The sequence below is a fragment of the Leguminivora glycinivorella genome, chromosome Z, assembly GCF_023078275.1.
Source record: "Leguminivora glycinivorella isolate SPB_JAAS2020 chromosome Z, LegGlyc_1.1, whole genome shotgun sequence".
Classification (NCBI taxonomy): Eukaryota; Metazoa; Arthropoda; class Insecta; order Lepidoptera; family Tortricidae; genus Leguminivora; species Leguminivora glycinivorella.
In genome coordinates this window covers 6,159,459-6,186,155 of record NC_062998.1, presented here as the reverse complement: position 1 = coordinate 6,186,155, position 26,697 = coordinate 6,159,459, and the positions used below count along the sequence as shown (strand labels likewise).

Genomic DNA, 26,697 nt, shown 5'->3' with positions numbered 1-26,697 from the left:
ATATGTATAAATAGTCAACCAATTGTTGCGTCCCACTGTACCCAGTAACCAAGGACACGTCTCACTCAAACAACCACTAATGATAAGTCAAACAGTCGGCCTAATGGTCAAGCCACCGGCCAGGAGTACTAAACCGGCATTTGTTTACTTAAACAACATCTACCGGGGAATTCGCGAGGCCTCGACTTTTTTCTAAATATTTGCTAAGGCTAAGTATGGGGCCCGATAGGGTTCATGTGATGCGGTCGGCATGAGTTTAGGCAATACTTTGACATCGCGATCAGCCGCTAAGTTTCGTAATAGGATTATAGTGTGTAGTCTACCCAAGAAGAGTTGATAGAATATGCCAATCGAAAATCCCGTGACATTTCGTAGTGTCAGTCGTCCCTAAGAATTTCTCGTCTGACGTCTGTCGAGGCACAATTCTCTTCTTGGCCGGGTTCCAAGGATCGGGGTGAGTGGCGTGTCTGAATAAATGCGGTTGGAGAGAAGGTATTTGCATTGCATAAGTGCATAATAGTTGATATCGTGGTATAGTCCAATCCAGGGATACGCAATTATTGTCATAAAACTTCGTGAATTCGTCGTTACATCAACGTTGTAGTTCTTTGCTTAAACCGATTATAACTCCAGCTTTTTATAAGTAGACTTTTACATGATAACTTTGTACAAGCCCCTGCTCTGTACCGCTACTTTCTCATACATAATTAGAAGTGTCTTTGACAATGAGACACAAGTCGTAAAGAAGACGTTCGTTAGCCACCGGCCGCCGTTATGTGCACAGGCATATTATACAAAGAAAGTCCATTCAACACTCAAAGTTTAAATGAAAATTCGTTACAAGACTTGAGTTCCGTTTTAGAAGAAACCATGCAAATGTTTACCTGATACGGTAACGGTTAAATCGAAAACATCCGTCACGCTTCAATTAACCCATGTTTGGGGAGTGTCATATTAAATTACTTTTTTTCGTGTCTTTATAACGAAGAACTCTGTTATGTTGGTAACAGTTGGTGCTGGGTTTTTTTGTAACCAAGTTACCATTAGTTATTTAAACATTAAACACAATGCATTTAGTTTATTTTCTTTCATACAAAATACTAATTTTGTTCAAATGATACCATAAACTCTCAATTTTCGTTACAAACTCTGCGTGCTACCTCTGGCTTAAGATAGGAACAAGGGCAGCGGGCCTACCACGCTAGTGATGTATAATAGCATACCGCGTTGGTACGTTGTTTTCGCACTTACTGAAGGTGCGGCCTCGATCGCGGTGTTCCAAAAGGGTTTCTGCGTGTTGGCTTCGGCTCCGCTCACGCCTCAAATGTCCGGAACACCATTGTTACGTAATGGGAAAGTACAGTGCGAAGTGAACAGTCTGTCGCATTATTATCTTTACGTGATTGCCACCGAGGCGAGGCGTGAAAATCGGCCACAATGGCGTACAGTTAGCTCGTGAAAAGCGGAAACTGCGCCTACGCCTACTGTCTTTACTTTGTACACTTGGCTGTTTATTTATTTTAATTTTAATATTTGGTTCATGCATCGTTACAAATATACACCGTCTAATGTTTGTGCCTACTTATTGTACCGTGGACACAAACACACGTCATATTATGGACATGCCCAATATTAAGGGTTTCTCCACACATATCGACGTGGAATCGGCTCTAGCCTATAAAAAAATCGCTCGTTAGTATCAAGATGCTTATGCGTCGTCGTCGCTGAACGCAGTCGTACGCATGTTTTCATTTTTTTTATACACCAAATAAACGTTTCTTTCTTTCTTTCTTTCATGTTAATACTAATGAGCGATTTTTGGTTGGCGAAACCCCTAATTCTCGCTGCGGCCTTTGAAACTAATCTGACACTTAAGATGTATCGTGAAGAAGCCCACAAAATAACGGCACGTAGCAAATCAAAAGACATATGCATGTAGGTACAAAATTTCTTATTTCTTATAAATACTTATGTAAAATTGATCTAATTTGAATTGCACAAGTAGCAAAATTTGTCTCAATTCCACCATGAGTCAATTCAGTGGGAAAACTCTTCAGGCTCGATACGTGATTTGAAATGTAATCAAATGCGCGGGGAATCTTACTGGGGCTCTATTCCACATTTTATAACGGCAGCACGTAACATGACAAGCGTAAGATTTATTTTAGGTCGTTAACTTAGGCGCACCAAAAAAAAAACAATGAAACATTTCAATAAATCGTAACAAAGAATGACTATTTTGTGTGTATGTTGGTATAAGGTTGATGCCTGTTTCAGTTTTCCTTCTAATAGAGTCAAACGGCCTTGTTATAGAAATGCAATTGTGTTTAGAATTGTAAACACATTCGTCCGATATTGATGAATGTTAGGTCAGAAAGTTCGCAAATTTTCCTGTATTATGTCAAAATCCTGCATTGAGAAGAACCACGTTGCCGCTTGCACGATACCCATGTTTTAATTATAATCGGTAATGTCACAAAGTGTCATTAAAACAGGTCGAAATAAGTCCTCAGTGAATTCACACATCGGTCTGACTGACATATCAGATGTTTATCTTCAGCGTTTCACTAAGTAGGTATTACAAAGTTATCCATGTCGTTGGCCACGTCGACAGGGTAAGTAGCCAAATGCACAAAAACTATCGTTATCTCTATTGCTATCTGTATTGCTCCTCCGTATTGACGCGACAGAGCCAGACTTCGTTTCGATCGGCGTCCAACGTCAACAATTATCATTTCGGCTAGGCCTAGTAAGGTCTTAGCACTGATCAGTGTTCCATCAAAAGGACATATCGTCACTACTTTAAAAAAATCTCGTATCTCACGGTGTTCCTCAAAGTTAAAACGCAGTAAGTCTATATGCATTCCATACATACTTATTACAATTTTCTTTTCATTCTCAGACGAAGATACAAGTTTTTTTAAAAGTAGTGACGATATGTAGTATATACCCCATTAACAAATTTAACAAGTTTCAACTTTAAATAGTTGCAGATAAAGTATGTAGACGATAAAAATGCAAAACAGGCCCGAATAATAAAGTGTACTCATTTATTTGTCTAGGTTCGACTATAGATAAATTTGTACTAGTCTTGATCATTTACATACCAATCCAAACCTGACTGTCTTACTACAACTTGATCCCCAGATAACTCGATATGACTTGTAGAACAGAGGCCAAGTGATACTGGATATTCGATGTGCTAGATAGTAGGAATAGTAGTTAAACAGTTCCGCGAGACATTATTAGTATGCACAGCCTGAAAACCCAGTCTTAGTGCTATAGCTCATGTATTTTATTGCATACCTCGACGTGACCTGAGTACTTGCGGTTTGAGTCTGAGAGCGGAGCGGGTGTTGCCTAGGTCGTTGGTTTAGAAAATTAAATAAATCGTTAGTAGGTAACACCTACTTAACGGATACATACTTATAGTTTTTCTGGCGATGTACAGAACGCACTTGATAAATAGCTAAAGTTTGTGGTGTATTAGCTGGGCAAATTAATTTTACATTAGAAAAATGCTAAAAAAAGTACAACGAGATATCGACTCTGCGTGTTTTTTATTTCTTTGAGCCTTCATTTTTCAAATTCCTGTTTTTCTATCAGCATAGGTAAGCCCTTTATTATATAGCTATGCATATTTTAAACTAGCGTCCATAGGCTTCGGTGACTGCTTTAGACAGATGATTGTGCAGTATGATTGTGTGCCACGTGGGAAAAAAAAAATTTTTCATAGAACTGGTCAGCATTGCATACGTTGTGAATAAATAATTGTGAATACCTATTAACTATAAACTGAAATATATATCATACACGAAAGGAAAAACGTCAAGGCCCATTGGTGGCCGAGCCGGGAATCGAACCCGGGTCTTCAGCTTACGCGGCTAACGTCCTTACCACTAGACCACCCGCCCGCCCGGGCGCGGGAAATTTATATATAGTAGTGTGACTTCTTGAAAAGCAACAAATAAAAAAATAATAATAAAATGATTTGTTCCTTAGTTGTACCTATTAACTACACAAGGTATGGCACGTAAGTGCCATTTTCATAATTTCCTACGTTTCAAAGATATCTCAAGCTCTTTATATAAACTTTCTTATAAACGGATCTTATAGTGATTTCAGATTATTATTTTTATAAACAACACAATCGGCTGCAACGCAACGCAACCGCCACAAACCCATTCGTCTCTCGCACTATTAGGTCACAGTATTTCTTTATGGCACCAATCAATTTGTACAGTCCATGCTATCTAGCTTCTTTTTTAAGCGTCTGCCAGGTCAACAAACCACCACTGATTGCTCATTTATCTTACATCATTGCTTGGGATTGATTCTTTTACCTTTTTTCTGCAATATTGAACGTGCAGTCTCATTTTTTGTACTGTTAATTGAATTTTTAATAGGCTAATGACGATCGGTTTTCCTGGTTACGTTTAGACGGGATGTGCCCCTGCTGGGATCTGCTTCTGAATTTTTAAAAGTATACGCGATCCTATTCTGATATGATCTCATTCTGATCATGCTGCTAAACTAGAGTACTAGTATCAATTCAATATAACAACGTGAGGTTCAATTGTTAAATAATAATTAGAAGGAGATAAAATCAATTTTAAATTACAAGCCTCGTCAGAACTGACTATTTTTTATTATTTATTAATCAGGGTACTGTTAAGTCATACACAACTAAAGTGGCCAGCCTATGGTATATATACTTGTAGAATGTAGATATAATGCTTATACTTTTTGGTTAAAATATCTACATATTTATAACTCTTTTTTCAGCATTCTCGTTAAAAAAAAAGTAATAACTATTTTTGAGAGTACACAATTGTTCATTATTTTGAGTTTAATAACGCTACACATTTCAATGTCTAAGCACGAAAATAAGTACAGACTTAAATCCCATTATATCACAAACACCGCTTTCATAATAGATACCATCACGAGAAAGCCGCAGCTACCAATTGCTCACTTCCTTTATCACAATTGACCTATTCAAGAGAAAAGTACAATAGACGATATTGAAAGACCTACATCAGAACATTCAGAACCAAATTATAAGCCCTATGGCCCCGTTGTCCGCTTTCTAAATGTCCTATGAGCATTGAGCAAGAAATACTTATAAGCTGTTTTACATTGTGTAAGTCTGTAATCAAGTCATCTGTCAATTTGTCAATTTGTAATTTAGTGCTCTTGTCGATCATAATTGAATGAAATGGGAAGGCAATCAAGTGCCCTTAATTGTAATATCATACTGACATAGGTACGTGTAATTGAACATAGTTCTTCGTTTAAAACTAATGGTGCTCTGCCACAATGTCTTGGTTTTGTACCCTAATTTATGTCATCACTTATGTAGATTAGAAGCATAAATATTACTTTGACAGGACAGAATATCTCTATAGATAATTATGTTAAAGTTTCATAACTTTGTGAAACTTGATAATAAAAGTAGCAAGCGACTACTGTAGGTAGGAAGACGTACCCAGTCTCTTCCGTGACTGATGTTTGAATTAAATCTACATCTCTCATCTTGTCTACTAACGTTTGCTGCGTAAAAAATGTAATTCGCGTAATCAAAATGGCATTAGTGAAGCTAAATTGTTAGACGGGCGTTTCTGTCGAGTTAATCTCATTCGCAAAAAATATGTGTAAGCTTCTTTAACTTCGAGCAGTTTGGCCTTTGACCCGTGTTGAGCTGTTGACAAGTTGTATTAAAAGGTGGCTGCCGTCAAGACTTGATTGGTAATCAGTATTGTAAAATTAGATATTCATCCGATGATAACGTAAAATGCTGCAACTTTGCCTAACTTACGAAAAATAGTGATTCTTTACCGAATACCCAGTTATAATGGCGGTCACTGACCTATCCCACAAGAATTAGATTTAGACACCTATTTTCTGGAGAACTGATTTTTCGAGCACGGCAGGGTGAGCAAAGCCTTTGTATATATTGTATCTTAAAATATTCTAATGATTTTGCTATTTATATTTGTGATTTTATTACACTCTGCCCCAGATACTCGTGCATCTGCTCGTATCCCTACCAGAGGTAGTCGTGAGGAACGGTATAGATTGCACCAGCATCCAAATTGCCTATGAGTCACTGCTTCTGACGCTACCGCAACTTGGTTTATGTTACATGCATATAATTGTGACACAAGCTTGTACGGTCGAACAATTTGAATCCTAGGTCACTCTAAAACCCTGACACCAAGCTTTATTTGTCATAGAAGTCACTCTAACGTTCACCTTGAAAAGGTTCTATGGTGTCCTAGCATTCAAATTGGTTGACTGTACGTAAGCAAGTGTGACATCGATTATGTCACAGCAACATTTCTGGCCGCCAACTGGCAGCAGCAGCAGTTTAAGTTTCTGCCTGCCAATATTCTTTCTGTAAGCATTTGTAGAAAATGACAAGAGCTCAAAGAAACGCCCAGATTAATTCACATTGTCTTCTACGGCCAACATTATTTCACATCCGGCATATTTATTTAGTCATGCACTGATTTAATATCTCTTCTAATGATGGGCCTAGTATTGCATGCTCATCATCAATTACCTGCTCTGTAAGTCTGTACACGGCGTATGGTTATTAGCGGAAGCTATGGCCAGAGTTCTGTGCCTTATCAATACCCTACCCAAAAACACCTTACACCCTCCTCCCGATTCTCTAAGATAATTGTTTTTTGTTCTAAATATCCTAATCCCGGTACACCTCGGACACTGGCGATCAAGTATATGAAAGAGGCGCGTTCCTAGCACACAGTCTTAAGCTCGTGTAGGTGAACGCGTACTATGCTTGTATGAGTGAAATATGACAGGTCGACTGTTCGCGTTTTTGACAGGCGGTAACTGTGAGATAACCGAGAGGAGGTGGGCGGCACTTCCAGCGGGGAGCGGGAGTGACCATACTTTATTATACTGTGATCCCGGTATGGATAGGCTCCCAGGATATAAAATAACAGAAATGTTAAGAAATGCATATCTTTCCTTCATACTACCACTATTTTAAACCTGTCCTTAACCAAACGAGACTGACGCGAAGACTGTCCGTGGTCATTGCCAAGGTTTCACATTCTGACGTGATATATTTTTCGGTCGCCAACGTAATAATGAGCAAAAGCACTCTGCAAAGTTCGTTGAACCCGGTCGTACCTACTACTGGTAAAATTCTGCAACCGCATTTTATCTTAGAAACCTAAAAACACTAAGTATGCAACCAGATGAGTCCTGACATACATACGTAATAGAAGCAAGACTCTTTGCCATCTGAGCACCGTATATCGTTGCAATAAGGCTTATAAAGAGGAATGTGCAAGATGTCATGCTATATCATTCATTGTCCTCATCAGCTGAGCTAACCAGATCACCACAAAATAAAGTCCTATTTCCAACATAAAAACCGGTTGCACTTTTCATTTATTCCAACGCCTCAAGGCATTTTTTCGCGTATCTCTGTTGCATCGCTGCAGGCGACTTACGTAACTAAGTGGTTGGTCTTTTTTCAAGGCCACCGACTCTGACATAAGGGGGCGTGGACTCCTGTTCCCAAATGCCTAAAGATTGAATCACTCGAATAAAACCAGTTTAAGCTAACTCTAAGAATACTGACACTTGCCAAAGAACTCGGGTTCTTAGTTTAAGTAATTTTCTAGAGCTATCAACTCTGTTAGTTTATTGGAATATGTCGCCTCGCCTGCTATATCGATACTTTAAAATGTTAATACAAGTCATAAGAACATATATAATTTAATGAGACTTGAGATGTTTTGAAGATATTCGTGCATGTATGCACTTTCGATCTTAAGTCCCCGTTAGTCATTCATACGTGGGTGCTTAGGTTTTTTAGGCGGTCTAGATGGACTTAGTGATCTTGTTAGACTTGACCTGTCGTACCGCTTTGATCGATAACTCCATACATAGTAGGATTATTGTAAGCGGTTTTTTTATTCATTGATACTTGTCAATGTCTGTTTTTTGTGTTGTTTTCACTTTTCCGTGCTGAAACACTGCAGCGACACTCATATGACATGAAGTTGCAAGAATATGTACCCGTGCTACTTACTATTAAGCAGAAAAATGTCTACCATAGTAGTGTAAAAAAACAGATTCGCACGCTAAACAACCGAGCTGTATTAATATTTAGGAAACGTGAATTTTTGAGCAAATATGAGTTGAGCACTAACATTTCTGTTGTTTTAGCGTTAACACATCATTTCCGAGACACGTTAATTCATACATCGCAATTATATTACAACTTTGCACACTCATATTTTACACCTACGAGCTAACCAACTGTTTAAGTATCTGTCACAATTTGGAAACCCTACTACATTGTCATAAGGAATAGTTTTCATTAACAAATGAACTTTATTCCATGTTTCGTAGCAGCAAGATTAAGTTTGTAGACTTGTAGGTATATGCATTTACAGTGTTTATTGCCGTCAGAAACGACATCGTGTTGACGAATTTTATGGCCATAATTTTCACACCGCCAAATGTACAGTCGAGATGTGAAGTGCTAAATTCATGTACCTCATCGTAAAAAATACATGCGGTTTTACGACTATTTTTGGTGCCGTGACCAGGGTCAAAATATATATAATTTTAATACATGAAGTGTCATTTTTAGCTAATGTAGCAGTTCCAGGTTTAACGTTTCGAGTATTTATCTTTACGCATATATAATTTCTGAGTCCAGGGAACGCTTTCTGACTGTTTTATTCCACTCCGGCATCCTTTTCTATTCTACACTTATTGGTTTGCCGTATCCTTATTTGCCAGTCTTCCTAATGACCCATGAGGCTTTGGCGAGTGCATATCTACGTTCGTTCTTGCAAAATGCTATGAGCATAGCTCCATTGCCGCTGGCGTTTTAATTTATTCGGTTATAAGTATTTTTTTTAAGCCATATGTACCCGGCTGTATGTCTCGCCGACAAACGGGTCGTTTACCGCGAATGCAAAAAGTGCACAATCCCGTCGCGTCAACGCACTCCGCCCGTGAACTCGCGCTATCTAGATACATGACGTCTTTATAACGCTAAGCGCTTATGTAAGAGCTTAAATACTTGTAGACTTGAACTCTTCGCTCCTCGTGGCCAGGATCTAAGGGAACACGCTCTCTTTGTTGATGCAGGTGAAAGAAAGAGAAAGTGTTATTTTTTATCTGCCATGACAGGTGGTCATGGTGATCTTTAATTTCGGAGGCCAAGATTCACTTTGGATCACTGAGCCAAAATATTTAGATAGTTATTAACATGCATCATTCACTTCACTTGCCCTTCTCCCATTACTTGGGGTCGGCGCAGCAGAGGTTCCTCCATTCCTCTCTATCAGCCGTCATTTCCATACTAAAAAAATAATACCCCAGGCAGGCGTATGGTCGCGCGATAAATGATAAATCATCAGGCCGTCACTATCGTAATTACAAATAGTGCGACAGGGACGGCCTGGGCCTGATGTTTTATCATCATCATTTATCGAGCGACCATGCTTGCCTGCCTGAACATAATATAACATATCGTCACTACTTTAAAAAAAATCTCGTATCTCATGCTGTTCCTCAAAGTTGAAACGCAGTAAGTCTATATGCATTCCATACATACTTACTACAATTTTCTTTTCATTGACAGACAAAGATACAAGTTTTTTTAAAAGTAGTGACGACATTTTCGTTATAAAGTTATAGTACAAGTAAATCTGACGAATAAGAGCCTTATCTGCTATTGCATGGCACTTCATTCGTTTCTGTCTTGTCATTATGTGTATTTTGTCTTTCTTGTGTTCACGAATAAATGTTTATTCTATATCTTGGTGGTTGGTTGGTATTTCTTGGTGCTGAAATGTTATTTTTATTATTTATAAGAGTGTCCAGTGTTGTGAGACTCCCGCAAATGCAAAAACGTATCCCGTCCGCCTCAATGTCCGTGAACTGGAGCTATCTAGATAAATAACACCTCCATAAAGCCGAACTCGCCACGGTACGTGGGTCGCCTGTGACCATACAAGGTGTCTTAATAATCCCTGTTAGGGTTCCGGTACTAAAGCGTCCATCTCTAACTATTGGCCCAGTGAATGTCTTTGGTGAAACTAAACATTGTGTCCATATTGACAACTTACTTTTTTGCCTAAACCTGCTAGATTCGACCCCGTGGTACTGCGCGTCCCGTCCCAGGGTCGCCTGTGACCATACAAGGTGTCTTAATAATCCCTGTTAGGGTTCCGCTCTTAGTACCGTCCATCTCTAACTATTGGCCCAGTGAATGTTTTTGGTGAAACTAAACATTGTGTCCATATTGACAACTTACTTTTTTGCCTAAACCTGCTAGGTTCGACCCCGTGGTACTGCGCGTCCCGTCCCAGGGTCGCCTGTGACCATACAAGGTGTCTTAATAATGCCAATGCCTCATAGGGTTCCGCTCTTAATACCGTTTATCTCATAACTATTGGCCGAGCAAGTGGTTTCGTGAAACCTATTAAACATTGTGTCCATATCGATAAGTTATCTTCTTTTTTGCCTAAACCTGCTAGGTTCGACCCTGGGGTACTACGCGTCCCAGTACCTAACTGATTTTAGTTTGGAGAAACCTACTAAATATTTTGTCCCGAAAGCCGAAAGAAAATGTCGGATTAAATTAATATATGTATAAACATCCTGGCATCCTGGAAGTTAAACCCCACTCCTTCCTTTATTCTCTAATCATGTACTGTCGGCCGACTATATCTATTCACCACCCATTTTCTACAAATATTTTTGATATTTATACCCGTTTCATGCTTGACCAGCTTTTTTATTATGTTACAAGTATTATAACATAGAATTTGGCGGCGCGGCGTGGGTGCGAAATATTGGTAGTTACGTTACATTGTACTAAAGATGCCCTGTTGCGTTCTGGTCTTAAAAAAAGGGTTAAAGAATTGGGTTGAGACGCCTACGACAAAAGGAAACGTAACTGTGACAAGTCGACATAAACATGAATGTTCGAGTTAAGCGCGGCCCAATAAATATCACTGATAAAGGAGATTTACACCAAAAACAAGATATTGTACACCGTTAAAGAGATTGCTAATATTTGGTCGTCACACAGATTTTCACTATATGACTTCATTTTAAGTCCTGAAGCACATGCCAAATGGTATAATTTGCTGTTTCGAACCATTCTTGAACCTAACACAACATCGCTAAGACATGCTAATCTAGGACAGGAATTCCTTCCAAATTATACAAAACTTTGTATGATGGGATATATGAGATGAAGAGATCTAAATGACTATATTAAATGGGGTCTACTCTGAGCCTTCCATTTTTAACACACATTACAAAGACACCGAACGAACATGTTAATATTATCGGTTAGATAACTTTTACACGACATCAAATTAGATATTGTCTTACATTTCGTTTTTGTTCTCTCATTGGCTAATGCTCCTCCGACCCGTACCACAATTAGCACGTCTCGGCACGCGGTCCAGATCGATTATCTTATTGTCTATTCAACAATCGGTAGCCGGAACCACAGGTGGACCAATCGCCGCACACTACTAATTGTCACTCAAAAAAATCGATGACAAATCGAGCCACGCGTCTACTTTTGTTGCAATTTTTTTCAGCTCCGCACAAAAGAATCTGAGGTTTTCGAACCTCTCAAGGACTCGTTACGCTTCAGGGGTCTGCTTGCCTCACTTGGGCCTCGCAAACGCCTCGTAATGTTCCCTTTATTATTACCTGTCGTCTTGTACATGTACATACAATGTGAGGATATTTGGGCCAATTTTTTGCGTCTAATTTTTCATTCAAATGTGCCCCTGTGCTCCTAATATGGGGTTCAGAAGTGTATTGTACAGTTCACGGTAAAGAAGATTAAAAGACGTTCTTTGGGCTTTCAACGTCGTGTTTATGACAAATTAAGGTTAACTGGAAACGATGCATTAAATTCAAGTTTGTTGTAAGTAAGTCTTTATATTTTTTTTTTGTCTTTTATTTTGGTAAAGTGAAGATTTTTTGGTCATGTGTATGGTTTAATAAAAAATCCTCACTTGTATGTGAATACTAGTACAGACTAATAGCTAACCAGCTACTCCCTACTTTTGGCAAAGCGGTGTGAACTCCGTAATGTATCTCTGTTACCGGATGGTCATAAAGTTTACCAGATCATGAATTTCTTAGATATCATTCATCTCAAATTAAAATAATTTTTAAGAAAAAAAAAAACCGTCGCCTTTCGGGTTCTGGTGAAAGCTACTTGCGAATGTTGGATTATGTAGAAATGTGTAAGTATTTTTTAAAACTGCTTTTAATGCTTTAATTATTAGATGGAAACACAAATGAATATACGTATAACGTTAAGGTTTGAGGAGTTTCCTCAATTCCTTATGAATCCGATTATATTATAAGAAATCGAAGCTTGACAAACTTTGACTTCAAAACATATGCTTAACAAACATAACTAAATAAATGTCACTGTTCTGAACTTAAATGCATGCTTTTCTTACAAAAATACCAAAGTCACTATGAGTGTGCCGTTCAGGTTTGAGGAGTTTGGTTCTGGCCATCATCAGCAGTTCCACTGCACCAAATGTCACTGTTCTGGACGAAAGTGCATGCTGTTCTTATAAAAATACCAAAGTCACTATAAGTATGCCGTTCAGATTTGAGGAGTTCGGTTCTGACCATCATCAGAAATTCCACTGCACCAAATGTCACTGTTCTGGATGAAAGTGCATGCTGTTCTTATAAAAATGGCAAAGTCACTATAAGCGTGCCGTTCAGATTTGAGGAGTTTGGTTCTGGCCATCATCAGCAGTTCCACTGCACCAAATGTCACTGTTCTGAACGAAAGTGCATGATGTTCTTATAAAAATACCAAAGTCACTATAAGCGTGCCGTTCAGATTTGAGGAGTTCGGTTCTGACCATCATCAGAAATTCCACTGCACCAAATGTCACTGTTCTGGACGAAAGTGCATGCTGTTCTTATAAAAATGGCAAAGTCACTATAAGCGTGCCGTTCAGATTTGAGGAGTTTGGTTCTGGCCATCATCAGCAGTTCCACTGCACCAAATGTCACTGTTCTGGACGAAAGTGCATGCTGTTCTTATAAAAATACCAAAGTCACTATAAGCGTGCCGTTCAGATTTGAGGAGTTCGGTTCTGACCATCATCAGAAATTCCACTGCACCAAATGTCACTGTTCTGGACGAAAGTGCATGTTGTTCGTATAAAAATACCCAAGTCACTATAAGCGTGCCGTTCAGATTTGAAGAGTTCCGTTCTGGCCATCATCAGCAGTTCCACTGCACCAAATGTCACTGTTCCGTACCTAAATGCATGCTGTTCCTTTATTAACACAAAAATCACCATATGTATGCCTTTCAGATTTGAGGAGTTCCCTCGATTTCTCCAGGATCCCATCATCAGAACTGGGTTCTGAGAAAAATGGGACCAATCTGTATGTATATACATTCAATCAAAAAAAAATTTTTCAAAATCGGTCCAGGAACGACGGAGATATCGAGGAACAAACATAAAAAATAAAAAAAATAAAAAACATACAGACGACTTGATAACCGTCCTTCTTGAGATATGAGGCGACGGTTAAAAAACTAGTCGATAGAGCTCTGCGCTATGCTCCACTTTCTGGACAGTTTGCTCCCTGTTTCTGGACAGGGTAAGTAGCCAAATATACAAACGCTTACCATAATATCGTTATCGTAGCTAGCTATCTCTATCGCTCTTCCGTATTGGCATGACAGAGCCAGACTGCGTTCGATCGGCGTCAATCGTAGACTCGATTGTCATTTCGGCTAGGCCGGCTGTTTGCTCCTTGCTGTAGGTGAGAACACTAAATAGGTACTTCACTTTGTAATCGGGATTATAAGATCGCTTGCTATAAAAGAGCAAGTAATTTAGGTCTGTATTCATAAAGTAGGTACTTCACACGTGATTACGCGATCGTGTTGTCAATGTCACGCATTCGTCTTGTGTTCTCAAATGCGTACAATACGTCGTGCCGTGTCACAAGTGTCGGTCGTTGACAGTCCTTTTGTAAAATACCTTTTTTACGATTCGTTAGTAAATAATTACAAATATCTGGGCGACCGAGCTTCGCTCGGTTCTATTTTAATATATCACGTCTTTAGATAAAAAAAAAACTCTTATAAATACAAAAACAAAAAAAAAAGACAAAAAACAAAAACTTAATTTCTGACCGGGATTCGAAACCCTGACACCTACGATCTATCTGCGTACATTAGACCGACCTCGTGCGACTGAGCTAAGCGGAATCGATGCGCACGCGGCGAAATTAAGGACCATATTTTACGTTTACAAATGCGAAAGAAAAACTCATGAAAACTCGAAAATTCGCGTTTTCCGGGATCTAAGGCTACGCTAGATCGATTTTTCACCCCCGAAAACCCCCACAAAACAAATTTCAGCGAAATCGTTAGAGCGGTTTCCGAGATCGTCGGTATATATAAATAAATAAATAAATAAATAAATATACAAGAATTGCTCGTTTAATAGTATAAGATTTCTCAAAACCTTCGGAGATTTTAATTTTGAGTTGGATGGGGAATGTTTTGAGTCGGACAATTTTTACAATAGCATACGTATGGGATGTGAAGCCACATCAATCAGCATCGAGCCGATTTTATGTATAAGAAATTGCTCGTTAGTATGAAGACGCTTACGCATCGGAAACCTGAAAGCATGCCTATTTCGAGCGATTTCTCATAGGTACACAAAATGTAAGTCGATACTGATAAATGTGATTCCACCCTACTTATATACTCGTATACTCAAGAGTAGTGCTCATTGGGGTCGTTGTGCTGCCTTTTTAATGGTTTCCCGCCATATTTGCAGCGTTCCGCGCGCACAGATTTAAGGGTGATCCGGTGAGAGCCCTCACTTGGTCTGTCCATCGCATTGAGGGGCGCAGTCTGGGACTTGTACCGCCCACTCTTCCCTGAACAACAAGTCTCTCTATGGCGGAGTCTTCCCTACGTGTAACGTGACCGAAACCCTATATGTTCCTATTGTTCCTCGCTATATGTTCTATATTTGCAGTTCTTGAAATTAAGAGGTGTAAACAAAGAACTTAACCTGTACAGTTTTCTGTACGATTTTAAACTTCAAATGAAATTGATTGGTTACAGTGATTACGCATTTTGTATACCCATTTGTATCAATCTCTTGTCATTTGAAATGTACTGCAATAAGTACGTTTTTTGTGTCTACGTTTTGGAGCAATGCGATTTGTTTTTAGCACTTTGGGTTCCGCAGACACCAAAGATAATTTTAGAGATAGCCTTGTTAAGTTTTCTTACATGTGCTCTTACTTATAGTGTCCTATCCTAGGTATCTTTCCTCAAAATTCTATATCGAAATGTTATAAGTACGTGGTTCAGTTCCCTTGTATATCTCTCTAACCAAGTACTTACGACTTTATCTATCAACTAACGTCTCGAACTTGTCCGATCTGTAAATTATACACCGAAGCCTAATGGAGCCGCGGCCATCCGTTACATCCACACTGTTCTAATGTTGCCAATGCTTTAGACAAATGAACTCATTTTTCTTGACGCTTTTTCTACGCCCGTCGCTTGAATTGCCTTAATTATAGTTAATGATTTTATTTTTGGTCTATGAATTTATTAAAATTAATGTGATATTGCATTATCAATACCTATTCACTTCTAAAATTATTATTCCATTACAAATAGGTATATTAACATTTTGTTTTGGATGTTACATCACCCCCTAGTTAATATTAAATTGATTTAGGGTACATATTTTGCTGTAAATAGTATAGTGGATTGGAAAAGGATCCATCCTATGAAACTTGTCATATAAAATAATGACTTTTCCTTTTGACTAAAGGTTCAAATTATATTGATCAACTTTGAAGATTTTTGTGGATTTTGGAAACTTTTCCGTGTTAAAAATATGGTCCCGTTTGAAATACATACTAAACCAAAACCTTCTTTCGCAGGACACAATAAACACGCCGCCACACAACCTCTCAGCCATATCCACGCCCTCACAGAAGCTACTATGGGCGCCCAGGAAGACCATGCGCAAGATCTCACGGATACCGTTCAAAGTGCTAGACGCGCCAGAACTACAGGACGATTTCTACTTGAACCTGGTGGACTGGTCTGCGCAGAATGTGCTCAGTGTCGGTCTTGGCAGCTGTGTGTATCTGTGGAACGCGTGCACCAGCCAGGTTTGTACACTATCTACAAGATATTAGTCCAGTCCTACCCTTCACTGCTGGACATGCTAGCTGCAAGACCTCCATCAGTCCATGTAAAACATGTCCAGCGTCGGCAGAGTAAAAAGCTACTTTTTCACAAATCCGTCATCTTTTTCAATCTAGCTTTAACACTTCATCCGAGAAATGTTGCATTTTGACCTATTGTCACACACACCTCTTTTCCTTTTCAGGTGACGAGGCTTTGCGACCTCTCATCAGAAGGCAACGCAGTGACGTCAGTATCGTGGAGTGAGCGAGGCAGCATCGTCGCCGTCGGCACACAGAAGGGACACATCAGCGTATGGGATGTCGCTGTCAACAAAGAGGTACAGTTTTATTTTATAAAAATATTAGTGACCATTGTAGACAGATCAACCTAGCCAGAAAATAAGCAAAGCTCCTGGTTAGGGCATTTTGAAATAATTATAAATGGATAATCCGGGATTAACACGTAATAGATAAAAAACCCTAAAAATAACTACACAAATATTATCTAAATTACTTTCATTAGAGCTAAACATGTGGTGGTAACTGATATGCAACCCAACACCTACTTTTATGTAGTCGCTTAGATAAGCTCATCATCCCTTGATCAATACATTTCTCGTTTTACAATAAAAAGGACAAAAATGAGATGTGACATTTTTGTGATAGGGAACTTGGCTGTACTTAAAATAAAATATTTTATATTATGCACGATAGAAAGCATAAGGAAAACATGGACAGAAGTTATTTTTAAATCCAATTTCTATTTAATAAGTCAGGTAGAAATATATAAAGTAACTGAGTTGTTGACCGTGACGTCACTCAACTCGATTTCATATTAATTCCATATTATTTAGCAAGTCGTTCAAATTCGTTTTGGCAGTTCCTAAAAAGAAGCTGATTTGACTTCTGACATTTTTGTTATATATTTGCTCATTACCGCATATACCGCGTTAACTTTGTTCTGATTCCCAATAGTTCTATTTAGTGAAATATTAATTTCCGATAAAATAACAATGTTACCATTGCGTTACAGGTATCAAAACTGCACGGACATTCAGCGAGGGTCGGTGCTCTAGCGTGGAACGGCGATGTCCTCAGTTCGGGTTCGCGGGATCGGTACATCAGGCAACGGGATACAAGGACGCCGCGTATGTATTCATGTTACTCATCCATACTAATATTATAAATGGGAAAGTGTGTGTGTCTGTTTGTTTGTCCGTCTTTCGCGGCAAAACGGAGCGACCAATTGACGTGGTTTTTAAAGTGAGTAAGTTGAAGGGATGGAGAGTGACATAGGCTTATTTTTGTCTCTTTCTAACGCGAGCGAAGCCGCTGGCAAAAGCTAGTAAAATATGACGATGAAGAAAACTGACATTTCAGCCAGGTGGGGGTCACAGCCGCCTTTTATTAAAAAATAGTTCTGGTTGCAACATGCACTCGCATGCGACCTCGGTCCTTATCTTTCAGTGCACCTCTTCCAACATTTGATAGTGACCAAAATGTTTTACCTATGCCCATCTTATTTATCCTCCTCAGTCCTGGATGCTCTCATTTGTTTTTGAATTTGGAACCTTTTGGTTACTCAATAAAAGTTCGGAATCAATAGGGAACTTGACTGTAGTTACAATAATAGTACATTACGATACAAGTGCGAAAAAAAGGAAGTTCGAAACGAGTGGCGATAAATTAAAACACGACCGAAGGGAGTGTTTTAAATCGACACGAGTTACGAATTTCATTTTCGCACGTGTATCGTACGACGTTTTTCAGTACAGATGACCCTCCGAAGTTTCGACCTGCCATATAATGAACCACTTCTCGCACTAGTGCGTAAAAAAAACACCATCTGTACTGAAAAATATTTTATACCATGCACGAAATAAAGCATGAGATAATTATAAGAAAACATGGACAGAACTTATTTTTAAATCCAATTTCTTTTTAATAAGTCAGGTAGAAATATATTAAGTAACTGAGTTGACCGTGACGTCACTCAATTGGATTTCATATAAATTCCATATTAGCAAGTCGTTCAAATTCGTTTTGACAGTTCTTAAGAAGCTGATTTGATTAGGAGGCAAGTAGCCTATTTTGGAAATGTACAAAAAATTTTATACGAGGACTTAAGATGCACACTTTTGCACAGTTTACGAGACTGTGTTTGAACCTTGTTTAGACTATACAGAGCTATTGTCTTGTTCCAGAAGTGAACACAGCGGTCCGGGTGCTCCAAGGCCACCGGCAGGAGGTGTGCGGGCTCAAGTGGTCTCCCGACGGTCTCTCGCTGGCGTCCGGTGGCAACGACAACAAACTACTCATCTGGTCACTGGTACGTAAACTTAGCACGTTCACGGACGGCTAGTCATCTGTCATAGACCAAAGGAAACAGATGACTACGCGTATGCTATAGCATACGTGTCCACGAATGTGTTACACGGTGTATAGTCTGACAAGTTTTTATTTGACCCTCGCCGCATTGCGGATTTTCAGCTGAACTAATTTCTTTTACTGGCAAGGATTACTATTTGACACCCGTTGTCGAAAGTCATCGAATGTCAGTGATGTAAACATGAAGCAAATATTTTAAATTTTCTAACGGTTTCATCGCAATTTTGTCCAAAATAATATGATTAAAAGTGAAAATAATTATACTAAACGTGATAAATTACTTACAACAAAAACCGGCCAAGAGCGTGTCGGGCCACGCTCAGTGTAGGGTTCCGTAGTTTTTCGTATTTTTCTCAAAAACTACTGAACTTATCAAGTACTGAACTTACAATTTTCCTAGAAAGTCTTTATAAAGCTCTACTTTTGTGATTTTTTTCATATTTTTTAAACATATGGTTCAAAAGTTAGAGGGGGGGGACGCACTTTTTTTTCCTTTAGGAGCGATTATTTCCGAAAATATGAATATTATCAAAAAATGATTTTAGTAAACCCTTATTCATTTTCAAATACCTATCCAACAATATATCACACGTTAGGATTGCAATGAAAAAAAAAATCACTCCCCACTTTACGTGTAGGGGGGGTACCCTAATAAAACATTTTTTTCCATTTTTTATTTTTGCACTTTGTCGGCGTGATTGATATACATGTCGCAGGGAAATGGCCAAAACTGAGATTTGATCAAATCTCTAAGGGATTTGATCAAATCACGCAGGATGTCAAAATGGCGAATCCATTTCATCATTCATTTCTCTAGAATATTTCAGTCATTTGACTATCCCTGACCCTGTTTAGTGGGATCACAAAATCGGCCAATGGACATGCCACGTTTTGTCATTTCACTAGATTTGTTTAGGGATTTGATAAAATCCCTGAACCACGACAGTGAGTTGACGAAACGAATTCAAAAAGTCAACTAGTTTTAACATTTCCCTAAATAAATTTAGGGAAATGATAAAGTCTCAACTGGTGATTTGATCAAATGTCTGAACTGGTTTCGTGAAATGACAAAGCCAAGAAACTAATATACCCAATTAGATTTATGAGACTCTTCTTTGTTACTTGATTTGATTGAATCCTTAACTAGATTAGTGAAATGGTAAAATTGAATCCATTTTTAAGAGTTTTTGGTTTTCTATAAATAAGAAAAAAAAAACAGAATAAGTGAAGAAACAAAGCTAAAAATGTTTCATTTTAAATTATTTGCATATTTATTTAAAAAAAATTGTCTTTTCACTGAACTTGTTTAGCGAAATGATAAATCTAGTTGACTTTATAAGCTCGTTTCGTCAACTTACTGACGTGGTTCAGGGATTTTATCAAATCCCTAAACAAATCTAGTGAAATGACAAAACGTGGCGGGTCTATTTGTCGATTTTGTGATTTCGCTAAACAGAGTCAGGGATTTAGTCAAATGACTGAAATTTTCTAGGGAAATGATAAAATGGATTCACCATTTTGACATCCTGCGTGATTTGATCATATCCCTTAGTGATTTGATGAAATCTCTGTTTTGGCCATTTCCCTGCGACATACATATTGATACCAAATTTCAGCTTTCTAGTCCTAACGGTCACTGAGATTATCCGCGGACGGACGGACGGACGGACGGACGGACGGACGGACGGACGGACGGACGGACGGACGGACGGACGGACGGACAGACAGACATGGCGAAACTATAAGGGTTCCTAGTTGACTACGGAACCCTAAAAAGGATGAAGGATTCGACAGCATTCGATACCAATGTTCTGAAATTGGTTATTGACAAGTCCGGGACTGACAGTTTATAGTGCGGTTCTCCTGTATTAATTTGTTGGTTTCGCGTTTAGCCTAATATATTTTTTGTTCTAATTTAAGGTGTCTGTAGCTCTGCCGTGAAAAATATGTATAGAAATAAGGAGGCCGTTCCATAACTGCCACCAGTACAGAACAAGGTCCCACGAAAAAAGAAAATAAACATCGATGACTTCGATTAAGGCACAAGATTCATGGATTTTAGGCTGTGCGGAAAGAAGTAGCGAGTCTTAAAACCTTGTTTTTTAAATTTTGATTCTCTAAAACCATGTTTTAATTTTCTACAAATATTAACGGGTAACCAGTACACGCTGTCCCCAATACGTATGACGTTGGCACATTATTGCCATATGAAAGCGGTTTGTAGCGACACTCTTTCAGGGTCAAATAAAATCTTGTCAGGCTACAACATGAGGAAATCGAACAGTTTTAACAGCGCTTTTCTCATCATATTAGAAGAGTAAAAAACCAAACTTTTCTGGATTTCGCCTACACTTACAGAAATAACAATTACTTATTATTTCTTAGAACAAAACGCTATTTTGATGGCAATGATGTCGTTATCGGACATAATATTAATATCCTCGTTGATAGATGTCAAAAAATAAATAGCAACTTATTGCATAAAAGTATTTTTTTAGAGAAAATGTAAATTTTTATTCTAAAGTGCCAGTTTTTACTAATAACATTTACTTTTTATGTGAAAATGAAAATACTTTAAAAAACACAAAAAATACACAATTATTTTTTTTGCGAAATTTTGTTTGACGACATTTTATCTTTATTTTTTCCTCGTAAATGTGTAGTTAAAATGTTTCGGTTTCCTCACGTTACACCGTGTATAATTACCTAAAACAAACTAAATATACACCGTGTTTCACTTAACACTAAAAACCTGAAAACACATTGTTCAGAATCGAGAGTAGAATCGATTGAGCTATATCTTGATGGGGGTAATATTTTTGTTTAAATTAGTATTATTAGTTATTTTTTACGTGCCCATTCTATTGTACTCGTAATACAACATTGTGTATATCGCATTGCTAGAGGTTGTTTACCTTTTTTCAGTATTTAGGGGTATTAATACTGGCCGGTTACTTGGACGATTATTTTTTCCGCTACTAGTTTGACGTTGTTTGTCAGTTTAATCTTAATGTTTATCATAAGTCATAACAAATTGAACTCGTACCTAATTACAACCTTGTCATTTTGAATATTGAGTTTATTTGCTTACTGCGATTACCTGTCCAATTTGAAGTTTACTGTGACAAAGCTTTAAAGTGTTTTACAGTGGCATCTTAGCTGTCTATTGGTAAACCTTATGTCGTTGCAGTAACGTACACAAATAAATAGTCTTATGGTTTATGATGGTAGTTAGCAATTATTTTATTGAGTGTAGAGCTACAAGTCAAGTAGAGCTGTACAGAAAATTAAAAATTCAATTAAAAAAAAAGTAACGATCAGATTAAAAGATGAATACTCTAGATGAGTTTAAAAAAATAAAAATCAGTTGGGGTGTCTGAGGTTTTGAGTGATACCGGAAACACCGTGTATAGGGTGGAGTGGACCAACAAACAATTTAGATAAAATCATGTGAATGTGGTCTAAGGATAAGTGATTTTGATAAGGACATTGATGTACCGCAATGATAATGGCATACTTTGATTATTAATCATAAATTTACATGAATGAGAATGTATTATTATAGTTTGCCCTTTGCCTGTTATGGGAAAAGATCTGTAATTGCGGTAATTTTCATATTGAATGCATCACTAAGCATTATTTAGCTCGTAAATGATGGAGAGTAGAGTTTATATTTGAAATACTTCAAATAAGTGGCACATGGCGCGTACTGATGCGACCGGCATCATCCGGTTTCGCATGTACTCTCTGCACCTCGCTCGCGCAATGCGCTATTCAAGGACAAACCGCGCGGCGAAAAAAATTGTTAGAAGAATTATGACTGGTGTTATACTGTGGCTAAAGTCCCCTATTTTTTTTTATACCACGTCGGTGGCAAACAGGTATACGGCCCGCCTGGCGGAAAGCGGTCACCGTAACCTATGGACGCCTGCAACTCAAGGGGTGTCACATGCGCGTTGCCGACCCATTAAAAACTTGTTCACTCCTTTTTTGAAGAACCCCATACTGTAGTTCATCAGGAATACCTCGTCAGGGACACAGTATAATAAAGAGTACTATCGTACAGTATGGCCACTCCCGCTCCCCGCTGAAAGTGCCGCCCACCCCCTCTCGGTTACCTCACAGTTACCGCCTGTCAAAAACACGAACAGTCGATCTGTTCACTCATACAAGCATAGTACGCGTTCACCTACACGAGCTAAGACTGTGTGCTAGGAATGCGCCTCTTTCAATATATTTGATCGCCAGTGTCCGAGGTGTGACAGGGAGCTCATTTTGTAAGTTAACTAACCTTTTGTTCCCATTCCCAGCATTCGTCGACTCCAGTGCAAACGTACTCGTCGCACGTGGCCGCGGTGAAGGCGATCGCGTGGTCGCCGCACCAGCACGGGCTGCTCGCGTCCGGCGGCGGCACCGCGGACCGGTGCATACGCTTCTGGAACACGCTCACCGGCCAGCCCATGCAGTACGTCGACACTGGTGAGTACAGAATACCATCCCTTGTGTAACAACACGGCTGCTTGCGTCCGCTGGAACACGGTCACAGGCCACACCATGTAAGTAGGTACCTACTTCGACTCGACACTGGTGGGTGCACAGAATACGATCCCTGATAACGTGATAACGTTAGGTCCTTGACAAAGCTAGCTAGCTAGGCCCTGTGGTATCGGTAACTGGGGCATCAACTTGTTGGAGATCACATCGTTTATCAATACTATTATAAACATACATAATACTACATAAACATACCTACTCGTTCCATGTACGCACAGTGACGGCCCTCTTTACTTTAGTAATCTTTGTCAATCATGCTGGCACTAGGTAATATTGGATCTTGACTTGATCATCAAGTTGCTGAAGTGTCTAGATTTGAAAGTTTGCGTCTCAAGTCTAAATCCTAGTTAGTTTGCGCGTATGTTGTTGTTGCAATGACCCACATATGGGTAAATGACGAAGCCTGTTGCGGATAGCTTTATTGTTTGTAATGTAAGGACTACGCCTGTTGCTGATTTATGGCTATAACCTTATGAGTCTAAATAAGGTTAGATCATGCTTGCTTCGTATTTAGTACGAAACTACTACGTTTCTAAATTTACACTTTCTTTGTCGCGGCAAAAAGTACTCTACAATATTTAAGTGGTTAATAGGGATCACAGATCAATACAACAAGATGGCCCTTACAGGGCGACTCGCGGTCACCAAGCATACGACAAATCAGGTTTATAAAAGTTTGAACGCGTGCGACACCGATCAGTAGCGCCCAAGTATACGACCCGCTAACAGTGTCCGTGTCCGCTCGGGAAAAAATCTTAAATAATCAATTTCGGTTGCAAACAATGGTCTCTTACAGCATAAAGTGGTGTGGCAAGTCTTCTAACACTTCTACATGTAAAAAAGATGGAACAACGTTCCACAGTTAAGTCAAATTAATTATTTTGTTGAATATTGTTTATTGTCCGCGGAGTTCATTTATACTGGTCAATATGGTTGTGCTGAGCGGCGCCGAGGCGCGTCCATCCCTCTTTACCGAGTTAACACTGTGATATGCTATCCCTTTCACGTAAACGACTAGGCATGGGGCCATGTTAGTTTATGTCTGTTGCGGGAACTTCGTACTGCCGTTCGTACCATGTGCTACCATTTTATGAAATATAAAAGAAAGCAGATTTGTAATAGTTTAAATTATCTAGAATCTGTAGAGTCTGTAGTGGTATTTAGTTCATTGATTAGTTTAGAATATTTAGTTGGTTATTTAACTTAGTAAACGTAAGTAAAAATGCACAGTTTAGTTATTGTTACTAGAATGATTTTTATTGAGATGCTATCACAATTATCATCCTCCTTGCGTTATCCCGGCATCGGCATTCGCCACGGCTCATGGGAGCCTGGGGTCCGCTTTGGAAACTACTACCAAGATTTGGCGTAGGCACTAGTTTTATGAAAGCGACTGCCATCTGACCTTCCAACCCGAAGGGTAACTAGGCCTTATTATAATTTAATTATAATATTATAATTTGTTGCAAAACAAATTCACCACAGTACTGGTACCGGTACCATTGTCTATAATAGACATGTCCCATTCCCATCCCTACTGCTAATCATAAAGGCGCGCCATTATTTGAAACGACCAATGGCAGCACCGTGCGCGCCCGCCTCACCCCGCAAGGATTGGTGATTTGCGTCTCGAACAATATCGCTTGCATTTGGCTTCTAGTGGGGTGTTCTGTGATAGGGATGCATTCAATGACTAAGACACCATTTATTTGTATTGTAAAATGTATTAATTTTGCTATCGTCTATGTTCACAGGTTCACAAGTGTGCAACCTAGCGTGGTCGAAGCACTCGAGCGAACTGGTGTCGACGCACGGTTACTCGCAGAATCAGATACTAGTATGGAAGTATCCTTCGCTCACACAGGTATGTTCACATTGACATTACTTTAGTCCCTTATTTTACTGGCATATTGCCGAAGCGTGTCAAGGAAGAGTTCCTTAAAAATAAGTTGTCCTTCATAAGGCCTGCGATACACATTCCTGTAGTGCAGAACTGCATGCCAGCCGAGTACAAAATGTCGCCGAGCGATGAGTTAATCGCTCGCTCTCTTTTATTTACACGGGAGCAACTATCTTTTGTTCGTTTCTATCGCCGATAGCTCATCGCTTTCTCGCTTTTGGTTGGACCAGTGCCTAAATAACAATATTAGGGTATAGAATCTGCTAGATATAGATAGTTTAATCTATCACTTACTTTTCTTGTCTCCGAGTGTCGTGTTTCATACAAGACTAAACCATTTTATTGTTACCTTCCAGGTAGCAAAACTAACCGGTCATTCGTACCGCGTCCTCTACCTGGCTCTATCGCCCGACGGCGAAGCTATCGTCACCGGCGCCGGCGACGAAACGCTGCGATTCTGGAACGTTTTCTCCAAATCCCCGTCACACCGCGAGCGACAGAGCGTGCTTAACCTACATACTTCGCTCAGATAAGCCACAGACTAAAATATTATTATAGCGGCCGAGTGACAATCTGCACGATAAAGGTAACTGCAGACTAGTTTCAAACTAGTCTGTGGACAATGTGCGTGACAAACAGTGATGTGCGAATCGTAGTGCCACAGACAAGATGTCCATAGACAATGTGTCGGTGTTAGTCTTATAGTGCATTTAAGGTTTTAAACATGGCTAAGGCTTAGTACTGTCCACTGTCAAGCAGAGGTAGCTATTAGTGAGATTGATATAGATACCAATGGTATAGTATTTTTGCGGATAGCTGTCTCTTGCTTTACATGTAAGTAGGACTGTGGGTACTAGGTTTAAAGGTCACAGTGCACGTAAAATGCGAGTGTTGTCGACCTTATCGAATAGCATACTGCTAACTGCTAACACAGATGTGAATTCAAAGTGCTAAAAATATGTATACACCTTAATGTACAGGCAATAAAATTTTTATTCACAGCTGTGTTGTTGACTGTACATAGTGGCGGCCAATATTGAGACAATTTTTACCTTCGTGTTTTCACGGAAACTCACGAACGTATCACGCTACTTCAGTCAGTCCTTGTGCAATAAGTACTGTCGTTGACCGAACTAGCGCGGCAAACACGAACGTTTCCGAAAAAAACACGAAGGGAAATCATTTCTCACTACTTGTGTATCGAGATTTGGATATTTACGCAGACACTATAAAAATAGTTGGTCGTTAGTAAATAGTAACAAAGCAGTTGTGTCAATATGGTTCCTAGTATTTTGTATCATGTTAAGGTTGACAATTGATATAAATAGATAGCACCGACGTTATAATTTATTATGATAATTATATTTTTAGATACCTAGTTAGTTTAGAGTACGGAAGCTGGACTGTTTCTATTGCATTTTACTAAAAGTACTTTACTAACATGTACATATGTTTTAGATGTTCTAATATAGCGTTTATATAATATACTATAATTTATTATTTTCTAGTTTAGTTCGCGTTGCGAAAACTTAAAAGAATTTGCTACCACAGTCTTAAACGATCTGAACACGCAAATCTTTTAAGTTTTCACTTATACTGAGTTG

At 38.9% G+C, this 26,697-nt stretch overlaps 1 protein-coding gene across 2 annotated transcripts in view; it reads left to right on the top strand.

The window, feature by feature from the left end:
* Window positions 1-26,136, top strand: part of LOC125241557 (fizzy-related protein homolog) — a 94,077-nt gene extending 67,941 nt beyond the window's left edge. The window contains exons 4-10 of one of the 2 annotated variants that reach the window (XM_048150095.1): window positions 16,000-16,233; window positions 16,455-16,589; window positions 17,285-17,399; window positions 18,459-18,580; window positions 22,950-23,118; window positions 24,948-25,057; window positions 25,450-26,136. In XM_048150095.1, the coding sequence (XP_048006052.1) occupies window positions 16,000-16,233; window positions 16,455-16,589; window positions 17,285-17,399; window positions 18,459-18,580; window positions 22,950-23,118; window positions 24,948-25,057; window positions 25,450-25,626 (1,062 nt within the window). In that variant the 3' untranslated portion in view covers window positions 25,627-26,136. Of the gene's footprint in view, window positions 1-15,999; window positions 16,234-16,454; window positions 16,590-17,284; window positions 17,400-18,455; window positions 18,581-22,949; window positions 23,119-24,947; window positions 25,058-25,449 lie in introns of both variants that reach the window. The other variant, XM_048150094.1, reaches the window with a different exon arrangement.
* The last annotated feature ends 561 nt before the right edge of the window (window positions 26,137-26,697 follow it).